General features: G+C 39.3%; 1 protein-coding gene across 1 annotated transcript in view; it reads left to right on the forward strand.

Annotated features, from left to right (window-relative positions):
* samd4a (sterile alpha motif domain containing 4A) overlaps positions 1-1126 on the forward strand; it is a 234686-nt gene extending 233560 nt beyond the window's left edge. Inside the window, exon 13 of the mRNA XM_061765130.1 lies at positions 5-1126. Coding sequence (XP_061621114.1) covers positions 5-33 — 29 coding nt within the window. The 3' untranslated portion in view covers positions 34-1126. The remainder of the gene's footprint in view (positions 1-4) is intronic.
* The last annotated feature ends 12217 nt before the right edge of the window (positions 1127-13343 follow it).

Raw genomic sequence — 13343 nt, forward strand, 5'->3', positions numbered from 1 at the left:
CCAGATGGTGCTGATCGCACATCGACAATATGAAATGAGGACTTGGGTGAGAGCAGCGGAACCATGTCGTGGGTAGCTTCTGAGGCCCTCTCACAACAAGTCACCCTGAGGCCCTCTTCCTGTAGCCAAATGTAGAGCTCAACCAAGGGACTGGGAGGAATCCAAGAAAAACAAGCCAACACATTGGCTGCTTCGATGGGTTTGGAGAACACACTTCCTGCTATGACCATCAACATCTCTGTCATGAAGGCATTGGGGGACAGAAAAGTATCAAACATAGGCTGGACAGTTTTTGAACAGCACCCCTTCAGGAGATCAGGTCAAAAGCAGTACACTGTCAGCAGAGGAAAAGATGCTGGGCTGGGGAGCAGGGCCCAGTGAAGACCTCTACATCCCCAATCTCTCCCTTTATGGTCCTCATGTATCAAAGATGAGCGCTTGTGGCATTTTTTACATCTGTATCAGTACCTCAGACCCCATAATGAGACAAGCAGTTGTATGGCAAGCATTTGGGAGTGTATTCAGCAGCAAACAAAAGTTTGTGTGTTATGTGTCTATATTGTTTACATAATGATGCGACAGTCAAAGGGTACAGAAACAAAAAGGAATTGGGTAAGAATGTTGAAATATTTTGTAAAGCCTTGGCTGTCTACTGGCTTTACATCCTACCACTAGCCATCACGCTAGTTTACAAGCAACATGTTTATCTTTTATTTGTTCAGCCATTGGCTTGAAAAAGTGCCAATCAAGTTTGAGAAACAGTGAAAAGAGAGGGAGAGCAGATGTGAAAAAAGGAGAAGGTGCGTCGAGGAAAGGTGCAGAAGGTTCAAGGGACTGAATTGATCTGGGAATGTGAGGAGGGATCCTGGGAAAAGGATGTGAATGTTTAAACGAGCAAGACATCAGAGGCAGGACCTTTGATGGCCTTAAAATGACAGATGTCATGTCTAATCATGTTGTCAGTTTGTCCTGCAAGTGGAAGAGGAAGTGACCGGAATATCGAATATTGTTTATTGGTAGCTTGTACTGAAGAAACTCTGAATTCAGAGCATTTGTGGGGAGAAGCCTATAAAGATACAGGCTTTCGTTATATAAGGGAGCTAAATACATACATATATACATGTATATATATATATATATATATATATATATATATATATATATATATATATATATATATATGTAATTTCTTTTGTTTGTTTGTTAAACCTTTGTTAAACAGGGGTAGTTTAAGATGCATATTGCAACTGGATATCTTCCTTGGAGGAAATGGGAAAGGACTTCACACTAAATCAGTCCATGAAGGGTTGCTGCCCAGAGACTGTCTGACTGGAGATAGTGCAACCTACTTGCTAGAAGAGGTAGCACGTGTGGAGGTGCAGGGTCACCTGACTGCTCTAAAAAGGCCAAAAATCATTGATGGTCAAGTTTTAGCTGGGAACTCTGTGGGCTTAGTTAGAGCTTGCAGTGCCATAAATCACACATAGGCTGCAATTGCGGTTTCTATAATCTGTAGTTTTTTTTTTTTACAGGAACAGGTGATTGGTCCACTGCCCAACCCCAGCACCTAGTATTCCTAGGTGGTCTCACATTCAAGTACTAACCAGGACTAACCCTGCTTAACTTTCTAGATTGGATGAGATTGGGCACTCCTATGGTACCGCGCAGGGGAACCTAACAGGTACTGAATTTGAATCCTTTATATTTGAATTCGAATTGCTAAATGAATAATTGCATTAAAGAACTGAATTTTAATAACATAATATGAATTTGGCTGACTGGTTAGCACATCCCTCTCACAGTTCTGAGGACCCGGGTTCAGATCTAACCTCTCCTGTGTGGAGTTTGCATGTTCTCCCTGTGCCTGTGCGGGTTTTCTCTGGGTACTCCGGTTTCCTTACACATCCCCAAAACATGCAAAATAGGTTGATTGAAGACTCTAAATTTTCCATAATTATGAATGTGAGTGCGAATGGCTGTTTGTTTATTATGTGCCCTGCGATTGGCTGGCGACCAGTTCAGGGTGTACCCCCCCTATTGCCCAGAGTCAGTTGGGATAGGCTCCAGCACGCCTGTGACCCTAGTGAGGATAAGCGGTACGAAAAATGAATGAATGATTTGAAACATTGCATTTAAAAACTGAATATGAATAGTACAATTTGAAATTTTATTTATCAGGTTGGAACTGCAGTCCAATAAACTTGAAAGTGGATGTTAGATTATTTTATCTACAGTGAAAATTCAAATTATATATTTTCACATTCAGTTCGATAAATTCTATTTCAAATTAGCTGTGATAGACATTCGTCACTTTAGGAATGGCAATCGATCGGCGATACACAGCTCTCCTCTTCGGCCAATCAGCGCTTTTGTTTTTGAACGTGACATAGGGCCTCTCTGGAAAGTCAAATTTTCTAACCAGCTACAGTATTTTAACCTTTATACCACTTTTCCTTAACCCTTGTGGAATGCGTCATATGGTCAGAAAGAGATAAAAAGGTTTATTTGGAACATAGGAAAGGACAGTGTTTTGTAGCAATTTATCACACCAGTGTGACTTTGTCGTCTTTCCGTTTTTTTTTCCTCAACATATCGTCATCTATGCATTCAAATCCATACCCTAATCTTTACTGACACCTAGGGGTAGAAACAGCACACAGCACATATTGATACAGAGAGCACCGTTTAAAATTAATTTAGGGGGTTTACATGAATGAACTGTAGTCCAGCTCTTATGCATTTTTTTTACATTTTCTGGTTTTGGTGTTTTCCATCAAAAACAAATGTTAAAATCAAAGGTTAGAGGGCTGAAATGTGTCCACACAGTTTTGAACAAGTCAACTTTAAAACAAAATGGACAATGGATGCATCAGGGATGGACTTCGGTTAATTCATGTAACCCCCTAAATTCATTTTAAACCGTGTTGTCCATATCGATAAGCGTCGTGTGCTGTTTCTACCCCTAGGTGTCTGGAAAGCCTAGGGCATGGAGTTCAATGCCTGGATGACATTATGTTGTAAAAAGAAAAAAAAGAAAAACAGAAAGATGACGTACTCATGTCAGTGTGATACTGTATGTTCCTACAATACACTGTCCTTTCCTATGTTTGAAAGGAAGCAGCTTTGTGACCAGATGATACATTCCACAAAGATTAAGGAAAGGTGGTATGATGGTTAAAATACTGTAGCTGGTTAGAAGATTTGACTTTCCGGAGAGGCCCATGTCACAACAAAATTTGACATTGAATTTGTCAAAGTGAATTTGAAATGATCAAACTGAATGTTTAAATATACAATTAGAATTTTCATTTCGGATAAAATAATCTTACATTCACTTTCAAGTTCATTGGATTTCAGTACCAAACTAATAAATTCATTTTCAAATTGTACTATTCAGATTCATTTTTTAATGCATTGTTTCATATTAAACAATACAACTTCAAATTATGTTCTTCAAATCCAATTTTTAATGCAATTATTCAAGTTAGCAATTCAATTAAAAATATAAATTATTCAAATTCAGTTCCTGGTGGCACAAATTTCAGCCCATATAATTCCATCCTGTTGTAATTGTATAATAGCACAGTACTGCCTTTGTTCCTGCATTTGATATGATAATGTGATAGCTACACTAACATCCAAATAGACACGACTCAAACACCACTGTGGTGATTTGGAGTCGGAAACAAGTCGGTGTTGTTCAATCCCCTATCACACATACATTTTGGCATGAGGTCATTTCAATTGTGTGCCTCATCAGACCCCACAGTTAAAAGACCAAATCAGTTTTTGCATGTTTGGGTCAGATTTTTTTACTTCAGTTTTATATCAAGCCGTTGGACGATAGAGCTTAAAACTGATGTTTTTTCAGGGTCTTGTTCTTTCATGATGCACATCGTAGCCCTAAATAAGCTGTAAAATAGCACTGTGTCTGCATTGAGACGAGGTGCATGAACACATTTACAATGCATGGATCAGACTACAAGACAAATTTGGTCTCTCACGATGACACTATGTCAGACTCCTGCCATAAAATCCTGTGTCTTGGTTAGAACACTGACAACACTACACAACGTACAGTATATTGCCATTTCACCCTATCCCGTCTTTTAGAATCTTTGGGCTAATCTTGTCAAATCAAGCTGGCGAGGGAGTGTCAAAAAATGACAACACTACCGAATATGTAGTGTAGAAGAGCTGCTAGTTTTGATTGCAATAGTGTTTTCTGTTGGGGAAAAAATAACAAAAAGGAGAAAAAAATGTGTTTGGTGTCATCCTTGGCTGCTCTGTAGAGGAAGGTTTGGGCTTTCCATTATTCAAAGAGAGCTTTAGGCAATGTTCATGTACTTTTAATACTTGTAGCAAGCAGACAACAATGTTCTTTAGCTCGCTAGTTAGCTAACTAGTGCTAGCACTAACATTTGTATGTAAACATGATGGTGTTCTGTCAATTTACATTCTAAAGTTTCAGTTAATATTGGTTTGCATGCGAATAAATGTTGACAACGGTGACCAAGGGAGGCAAGGCACTGTTGCAAGACGTAATTGTATTGGTCGATGTCAATTTGCTAGGTCAGAGGGTTCTCGTAGATACCTGGTGACATACAGGTATGTACGAGAACCCTCTGACCTAGCAAATTGACATCGACCAATAGGATTATGTCTTGCAACAGTGCCTTGCAGTACACCGAAGATATGCCAAAAAATTAAATATGCTGGAATTTTCATTGTGGCTTCATGGGGCTAAATCATTGTTTGTGGATTATGACACACAAGGAGTTTTGATGTTCCTGTCAAAATATGTCCGGCCCGATCTGAAAAATCAGCTGCAAGAGCAAATTGGGCCAATAATGGGGCTAAAACCTTGGAGTGTGATCCAGGCTTAAGGGCAGCGTGTGTCATGTCTGCCATCAGAGGTGCATTGTAGGAGATTTTTTTAAGGACTAAACCTGTTCTGACTTGGTGCCATATTGTGCCTTTGACAGGCCTGTTGTGTGTCGTTCATCAAGTCTGTCGTTCACACACAAACGTGAGCTATAATGTGTCATAACGCGGCACACCCAGATTACATTTCAGTGTTAGTGGCTCTTCGGCATTAAGAGCCCTTTTTTTCTTCGCCGAAAAGCTTCCACCAAGGCACGAATGTGATGCCTTTAAGTGCTTTTTTTAAGGCATTGCTACTTCATATATGTGTGGGCAGCATCCTTTGCCTATATGATTCACTACTTACAGAAGATACACTATTTATTTTTCCTCTTCATTATTGTTGCAGAGGTCATACTTTTACTCAGTTAGGTGTACTATTATTTAAAGTACCATATGTATTTACAAGTTATGGCAGGTAACCATACAGACATCTCAGATATTTACTTATTTTTCTTTTATTGATGCTTTTATGTCGCTCTATAATCATGTTTGTATCGTTCAGTCTAATATAAATATATATTTTTTTCATGTTGGTGTCAGAGTGCAGCTGAGAGACCCGGAGCCGGTCCACTACTCGTACTTCAACGTACATTACATGTTTAGTCACGCAGGAACCAGCGTATAAAGCAGGAGTCTGATCTCAGTACATGCATTGCATCCAGAAACTATTCACCTTGCTTCGCTTTTTCCACATTTTGTTGTTACAGCCTTAACCCTGTAGAGATGGTATTGCCCAGGCAATGAACAGAGCCTGGTTTCCTCCATACGTGACGTCTTGCATTCACGCAGAAGAGTTAAATTTTGCTCTCATCAGACCCGAGAATTTTGTCTCTCATTATATGAGAGTTCTTTGGGTGTCATTGCAGGGATCTCATCCCGCGTCTGAGACGCACAAAAACGCACGACGCACAAAAATGAGCATGGTGAATCTGCGTCCACAGACACACAGCATTGCTTACCCACATATGTCTGTGTGTTGCTGAAGTGCTTCAGTGAATCATTATCCCTTAAAAATACGAGTCCAGTCTTGGTGCTAGCCAGTAGCCAATCAAAGGCAGAGAAGGACGGGTTATCATTCCATAAACACAACGGAGACTTTTTTCCAGACTCGATAAATATGTATGTGTGTTTAAAAAAAAAAAACGCTCACATGACATGCAAGCCCGGCAGATAGAGTACGTGCGCTGTGAAAACATCTACCATATGGTTTGTAATTGTAGTTATCTTATATTTTTCTCTCACCGCTACTGGGGGGGAGTTAGTGCGGAGCCTGTAGGGTTGGGGAGTCTGCAGGGTTGGGGAGTCTGTCTATGGGTGGGCAGCCCACAGTGGCCAGCCAGGTCGCTGTTCAGCGCCAAAATGAAGCATGTAACCGCGATGTACGTTTGAAGTGTAGTGCAGCTAGCAGGCTAGCTAGCTGGCTAGCTCCCTTCTTAATCTAAGCAGAAGCAAGTGATACACCACACTGTCACAGTTTGTGGGATGGCTGTCGCTGGCTAAGCACAGTGGCGTGGTCCAAGGCAAACCCAGTCAAACCGAGCCTTTCACATCCACATGTATAGTATAGTATGTCAGTTTTGACAAACAAAGCTTGAGTACTGTATGTCATGTAGGTGAAGATTTTTCTGCTTTTTTGAATCTGTTACGATTATCTGACAGCTTAAGTTACTGTTTAAGTCACCGTTTTTATATTCTGACCAGTAAATAATATTACACTCAAAAATTTCACTTTTACTATTGATTATCAACTGTGTGAATTTGAGAAAATTCTTCTATTTCCTGAGCTCAATAAAGTCCTTTTGTGTAAAAATATAAATAACCAGGTAATTTTTTCATCAGTTGTTTATCTGTTCATAAAGTACTTATTTAGCTGATAATAAATTGGTTATCTATTCATTAACTGATTATCTATATGCAGTAATCCCCCTTCCATGGGGCAGAGGGGAGGGTTAAATTCCAGTCCACCTCCGGAATAAGTATAATTCATGAAATAGAAGTACCGTATTTAAATACACCCTAAGCATGTTTTTGTTCCATTTACGGCACTTACATTTTTTGAAAGACCTGTAAACACACCTCAAACAATACAAACACATTTAAACATGTAATATATTGAGAGAGAGAGCATTACCAATGGATAACACAAACATATTGTACAAACAGTATAAACTGTAGTATACAGTAATAACTCCAATAAAAATCTGCAATATAGCAGACCCGCGAAGCAAGAACCGTGATATTGCGGAGGCTTACTGTATCTGTATTCCGTGATGATAAATTGCAGGGACTCATTGCTCCAGGGCTGGAACTCATTGTTTCCATGACATGTGCATCCTAGGACTCGCATAGTCTATAGTGTAAAATGATTGATGCATTGGGCAAACCCCAGGCGGGTTGGCATATTCATTATACAGCAATCCCTTGAATATCTCAAATCTTCTTTCCTCATTGAATTGAATGGAAATGCAATTAATCCACTCCCCCCCCAAAAAAACAAATTGGCACTACTGTACTAATGAGTGTCTCCCGGTTGTTCAGACTGACCGTCTGGTTTTTTGGTCACCTTCTCCCCGATTACTCAGTTTAGATGGCCAGCCAGTTCTAGAAAGAGTCCTGCTGTTTCCAAACTTCTTCCATTTACGGATGATGGGGGCCACTGTGTTCTTTCTGTATCATTCCCCAGATTTGTACCTCAAGACAATCCTGTTTCAGAGGTCTACAGAAAGTTCCTTTTGACTTCATGCTTGGTTTGTGCTCTGATATGCACTGTCAACTGTGGAACCTTATATAGAGAGATGTCTTTGCAAATCATTCCCAATCAACTGGATTTGGACTCCACTGAAGCTGTAGAAACATCTCAAGGGTGACCAGTAGAAACAGGATGTATCTGAGCCTAATTTTGAGCTTAATTTTTGAATAAGGTTGGAACATAACAAAATGTGGACAAATTTAAGTGCTGTGAATACTTTCCAGATACACTGTAAGTAGATTTGTTTTCCACCCGAGCAATTATTACCGGTATATACAGTACGTTTATGTGGTTTCCCCCTGAGGGCAACCATAACTACGATGTGGCAGGCGAGGAAAACAAGCTTACCACCCTGTTCTTGGTCATCCAATTTAAAAGTTTCCACTGTAATAGTTTGACATTACACAACTTAACTGAAATGTGAAACATTTCATGACTGATACTTCATGGTCATGAAGGAACCTCGTGCAACAGTAATTACACTTCAATGGATTTGTTGAGAGTACATTTTTCCAACGTCCATCAGTCCTAATTTGAACTTTCACCAAATTGTTTCATGTGAATGTGAATAAAATGTGAATTAGTCACTCAGAAAATGACTTACTAAAGTGAAGAAATAATGAACCACCAAAATGTAATGGGTTTCTATCAGGCCCTTACCCCTTCCCTCCTAGGAAAATTCAAAGAAACAAAATGTTTTTAAACCTGATAAGCTAATTTCTCAAATTCAAACAAACTATTGATCTAACAAGTACTCAGGTGAGAAAGGGAAGACATTATGCCGTTTCACTGGCCTACTTTTTGTTCTTATTTTTTCTTTTTATGTTGCTCAAGGCAGCACAACCATAAAGGCACGCTTTGTGTATTATATTCTTATATTCTTATGTCTGTAATTTGGCAGTGGAGCATTCACATCTTCACACCAAAATACTGTCTATATGTTCTGTGTGGGCTGCAGTTATAGCAGTCAGTTACTTCAAAGGTATTTGTGTACTTTCAACTCAAGACATATACAATGTTGTTTTGTATTTTTTGATTTCATTTGTTTCTGAAATTTAGACAGGATACTACAATTTATTTTTGATGTGTTTTTTTTGTTGTTGTAAATTTAGCATCTAATGTGTAACAAATTTATACCGCTTGAACTGTGCTCCTTTATTGCATCGAGTTTAATTTTTATCTAACAGCCGATGTCCTGTATTGACTGCAGGCTTGGGTATGTATTTGACTAAAGAATATTGCTGTTTATTTAAAAAAAGAAAAGACCTGCAACAAAAAGGACAAAACAAAATTGAGGAAAATGCCGAAAAAGAGAAATGTGTGGGCTGAGTCAATAGCAGTGCCTTTTTTGTACTCGTGATATTTACCCTTAATGTAAATGTTTTTTTTTGTTTTTCTTTTAAAAACTGAAATCTTCTAAGAAGAAACCAGTGACACTTGTGCCAGGGCTTGTTCACACTGCAGATTCATTTATTTCTTAAAGTCTATTTGTCATGCTTCATGCTGCCATGTAGATTTCACTTCTACAGGCATTTTTTAAATCAGCAAGATTAGATATGTATGTAACTCGAAGTCAGCTTCTTTTATTATATTAGTAAAAAAGTATTATGAATGACTATTTATTCACATGATATGAAGACATGACAAGAAAGAAACACTTCCTAGACTTCCCACGCAGGCACAGGGAGAACATGCAAACTCCACACAGGCGGGGCCGGGATTTGAATCCCGGTCCTCAGAACTGTGATGCAGATGTGCTAACCAGTCGCTCACAGTGCCACCGCTAAAATCATTTAAGTTAATATTTTTTCCTCATTGATATACAAACAGCACCCCATATTGACAGAAAAAAACTGAATTGTTGAAATTTTTGCAGATTTATTAAAAAAGAAAAACTGAAATATCACACAGCCATAGGTATTCAGTTCAGTATTTAGTAGAAGCCCCCTTTTGACCTAATACAGCCATGAGTCTTTTTGGAAATGATGCAACAAGTTTTTCACACCTGGATTTTGGGATCCTCTGCCATTCCTCCTTCCAGTTCTGTCAGGTTGGATTGTGAAGGTTGTTGAAGTTCTATCTTGGTCTGATGAGACCAAGATAGAACTTTTTGGCCTTAATTCTAACCGGTTTGTGTGGAGAAAACCAGGCACTGCTCATCACATCCCGACAGTGAAGCATGGTGGTGGCAGCATCATGCTGTGAGGGTGTTTTTCAGCTGCAGGGGCAGGATGACTGGTTTCAATCGAAGGAAAGATGAATGAGGCCAAGTACAGGGATATCCTGGACGAAAACGTTGTCCAGAGTTCTCAGGACCTCAGATTGGGCCGAAGGGTCACCTTCCAACAAGACAGTGACCCTAAGCACACAGCTAAAATAACAAAGGAGTGGCTTCAGAACAACTCCGTGACTGTTCTTGAATGGCCCAGCCAGAGCCCTGATTTAAACCCAATTGAGCATCTCTGGAGAGACCTGAAAATGGCTGTCCACCAACATTCACCATCCAACCTAACAGAACTGGAGAGGATCTGTAAGGAGGAATGGCAAAGGATACCCAAATCCAGGTGTGAAAAACATGTTGCATCATTTCCAAAAAGGCTCATGGCTGTTTTAGCACAAAAGCGTGCTTCTACTAAATACTGAGCAAAGGGTCTGAATACTTATGGCTGTGTGATATTTCAGTTTTTCTTTTTTAATAAATCTGAAAAAAATTCAACATTTCCATTTTTTTCTGTCAATACGGGGTGCTGTGTGTACATTAATGAGGAAAATTTGTATAAATGATTTTAGCAAATGGCTGCAATATAACAAAGAGTGAAAAATTTAAGGGGGTCTGAATACTTTCCGTACCCACTGTATATATATATATATTTATACATTCAATTAGAAAGGAAAAGTTTATTTCCATAATTCCATTCAAAAAGTTTAAATTTCATAGAGTATAGATTCAAACAATTTAAAAGTATTTATTTGTTTATTTTTACATAATTTGGGCTTCTAGTTCATAAAACCCACGAAATCAGGAATTCAAAAAATTTGAATACTGCGAAGAAATCAGCCCAAATTTTGCAGACCATACATGTTACAAACGGAGTGTCACACACTAATCATCTACTAAACACCTGCACAGGTTTCCCCAGGTGTTATTAAATTGCTTCAGTGTGGTTCAATTGTCTCAGTTTTGTTCAATATGGGTAAGACTGCAGACTTGACAACTGGACAGAAGACCATCATTGATACCCTCAATAGAATGGGTAAACCACAAAGGTTCATAGCTAAGGAGGCTGTTCACAGTGTGCTGTGTCCAAGCATATCAATGGAAATTCTAGTGGAAGGACAAAATGTAGCAGGAGAAGATGCACTAGCAAAAGAGATGACCGTGGGCTTCAGCGGATTATCAAACAGAGAAGATTCAAGAATCTAGCTGAGATCCAGAAAGAATGGAATGAGGCAGGAGTCACAGCTTCAAAAACCACCCCATTCAGACATATCCGGGATATGCGCTAAAACTGTCGGGTTCCTTGGGTCAAGCCACTTTTGAGCCTGAGCCAATGTAGGAAGCCTCTCAACTGGGTCAAGAAGTACTGGACTTTTGGCCCGTGGTCCAAGGTCCTCTTTTCCAATGAAATTAAAGTGTGCCTTTCATTCGGGAATCAAGGTCCAAGGGTTTGGAGGAAGACTGGTGAAGAACAGAACCCAACCTGGTACAGTGTGAAATATCCACAGTCAGTCATGATTTGGGGTGCAATGTCCAGTGCAGGTGTTGGTAAATTCTGCTTTCTTAAATCCAAGGTCACCGCAACAGTCTACCAGAATGTTTTCGAGGACTTCATGATTCCTTCTGCTGATGTGTATGGAGATGCAGATTTCATCTTCCGGCAGGACCTGGCCCCTGCCCATACTGCCAGTAGCACCAAAACCTGGTTTGATGCCCATGCCATCACAGTGTTTGACTGGCCAGCCAACTCGCTGGATCTAAACCTCATTGAGAATATATAGGGTATTATCACGAGGAAAATGAGGGGCACCAGACCCACAAACAAAGAACTGAGTGCATCAAGGAAATCTGGGCTTCCATAACTCCCAGGCAACGCCACAGGCTGATTGCCTCAATGCCACGGCGCATCGAGGCAGAGTTTAAAGCAAAGCGATTCCCAACCAAGTATTGAAGATTAACATATTATTTTGAAAGTACCATATTTTGATTGATTTAATGTGACCCTAATTTCTTTCTTGTTTTCCCCTTAAAAACTGAGAAGTAAATGGTGATTTCTTCACAGTATTTACATTTTTTGAATTCCTGTTTTCGTGGATTTTATGAGCTGGAAGCCCAAATTATGTAAAAATAAATACATACTTGAAATTGTTTAAATTGTGGGCCCTGAATCTATGAAAGTTTAACTTTTTGAATGGAATTCTGGAAATAAATAAACTTTTCCATGATATTCTATTTTAATGGAAAGGGTGTGTGTGTGTGTGTATATATATATATATATATATATATATATATATATATATATATATATATATATATATATAATGGACCTAAGAAATTATCACCCAATAAGCCTGCTCTCAACGATTTATAAAGTATTTGCAAAGATATTGGACAAACGAATTGGAATCAAACTCAGTGAAGCACAGCCGATAGAACAAGTGGGTTTTCGTAGCGCTTTTAATACTATGGACCACATAGAGACAGTTCAACAAATAATCGAACGACAGAACGAGTACGATATGCCTTTGTGTGTAGCCTTCATCGACTATGAAAAAGCGTTTGACTCAGTCACCACCACTTCGATACTGCAGGCGCTATAAATCAAGGGATAGAGCCAACCTATATCAACATTCTACAATCAATATACAACAATTCTTCAGGTTCAATACGAATTGATGAGGAAAGAGTGCGAATAAGTCTAGGAAAAGGGGTCAGGTAAGGCGACACACTGTCTCCGAAGCTATTTACAGCTTGCCTTGAAGAAATCTTTAAAAAGCTCAATTGGGAAAAAGGACTAAAAATTAACGGCGCTTATTTGAGCCATCTTCGTTTTGCAGACGACATAATTTTATTCTCCTACGATGATGAACAACTACAGCGTCGTATTCAGGAATTAGAGTTAGAAAGCCGTCGCTCAGGTCTGAAAATGAACAAAAGCAAAACGAAGGTCATGTTCAATCGTTACTGTCCACAAAAAGATATCAAAATGGAGGACTATATCCTAGTCGACAACTATTTAGGCCAACTTGTAACAATGGATTGAAATACAAACACTGAAGTTGAACGCTGCATAAAGCTTGCCTGACAGGCTGAGTGTTATATTCAAGAACAATCTTCCCATTTGCTTGAAAAGAAAGGTTTTCGATCAATGTATTTTACCAATCCTCACTTACGGTAGTGAAACTTGGACTACGAATGCCAAAGTTATACAAAGACTACGCGTAACCCAAAGGAACATGGAACACCAAATGTTGAAAATAAGTATTCGCAACAAGAAAAGATGCAGTTGGATAAGACAGCAGACGCGAGTTACCGACGTCATTCAAAAACTAAAAAGCCTGAAATGGAAATTGGCGGGCCACATTTCCGGAAGAGCTGACAAAAGGTGGACCACAGAAACTATCAATTGGATACCACTGGACACAAAGCGACCACGGCGAAGACCTTAAA

Source organism: Phyllopteryx taeniolatus, unplaced genomic scaffold (assembly GCF_024500385.1).
Source record: "Phyllopteryx taeniolatus isolate TA_2022b unplaced genomic scaffold, UOR_Ptae_1.2 contig_26, whole genome shotgun sequence".
Lineage (NCBI taxonomy): Eukaryota > Metazoa > Chordata > Actinopteri > Syngnathiformes > Syngnathidae > Phyllopteryx > Phyllopteryx taeniolatus.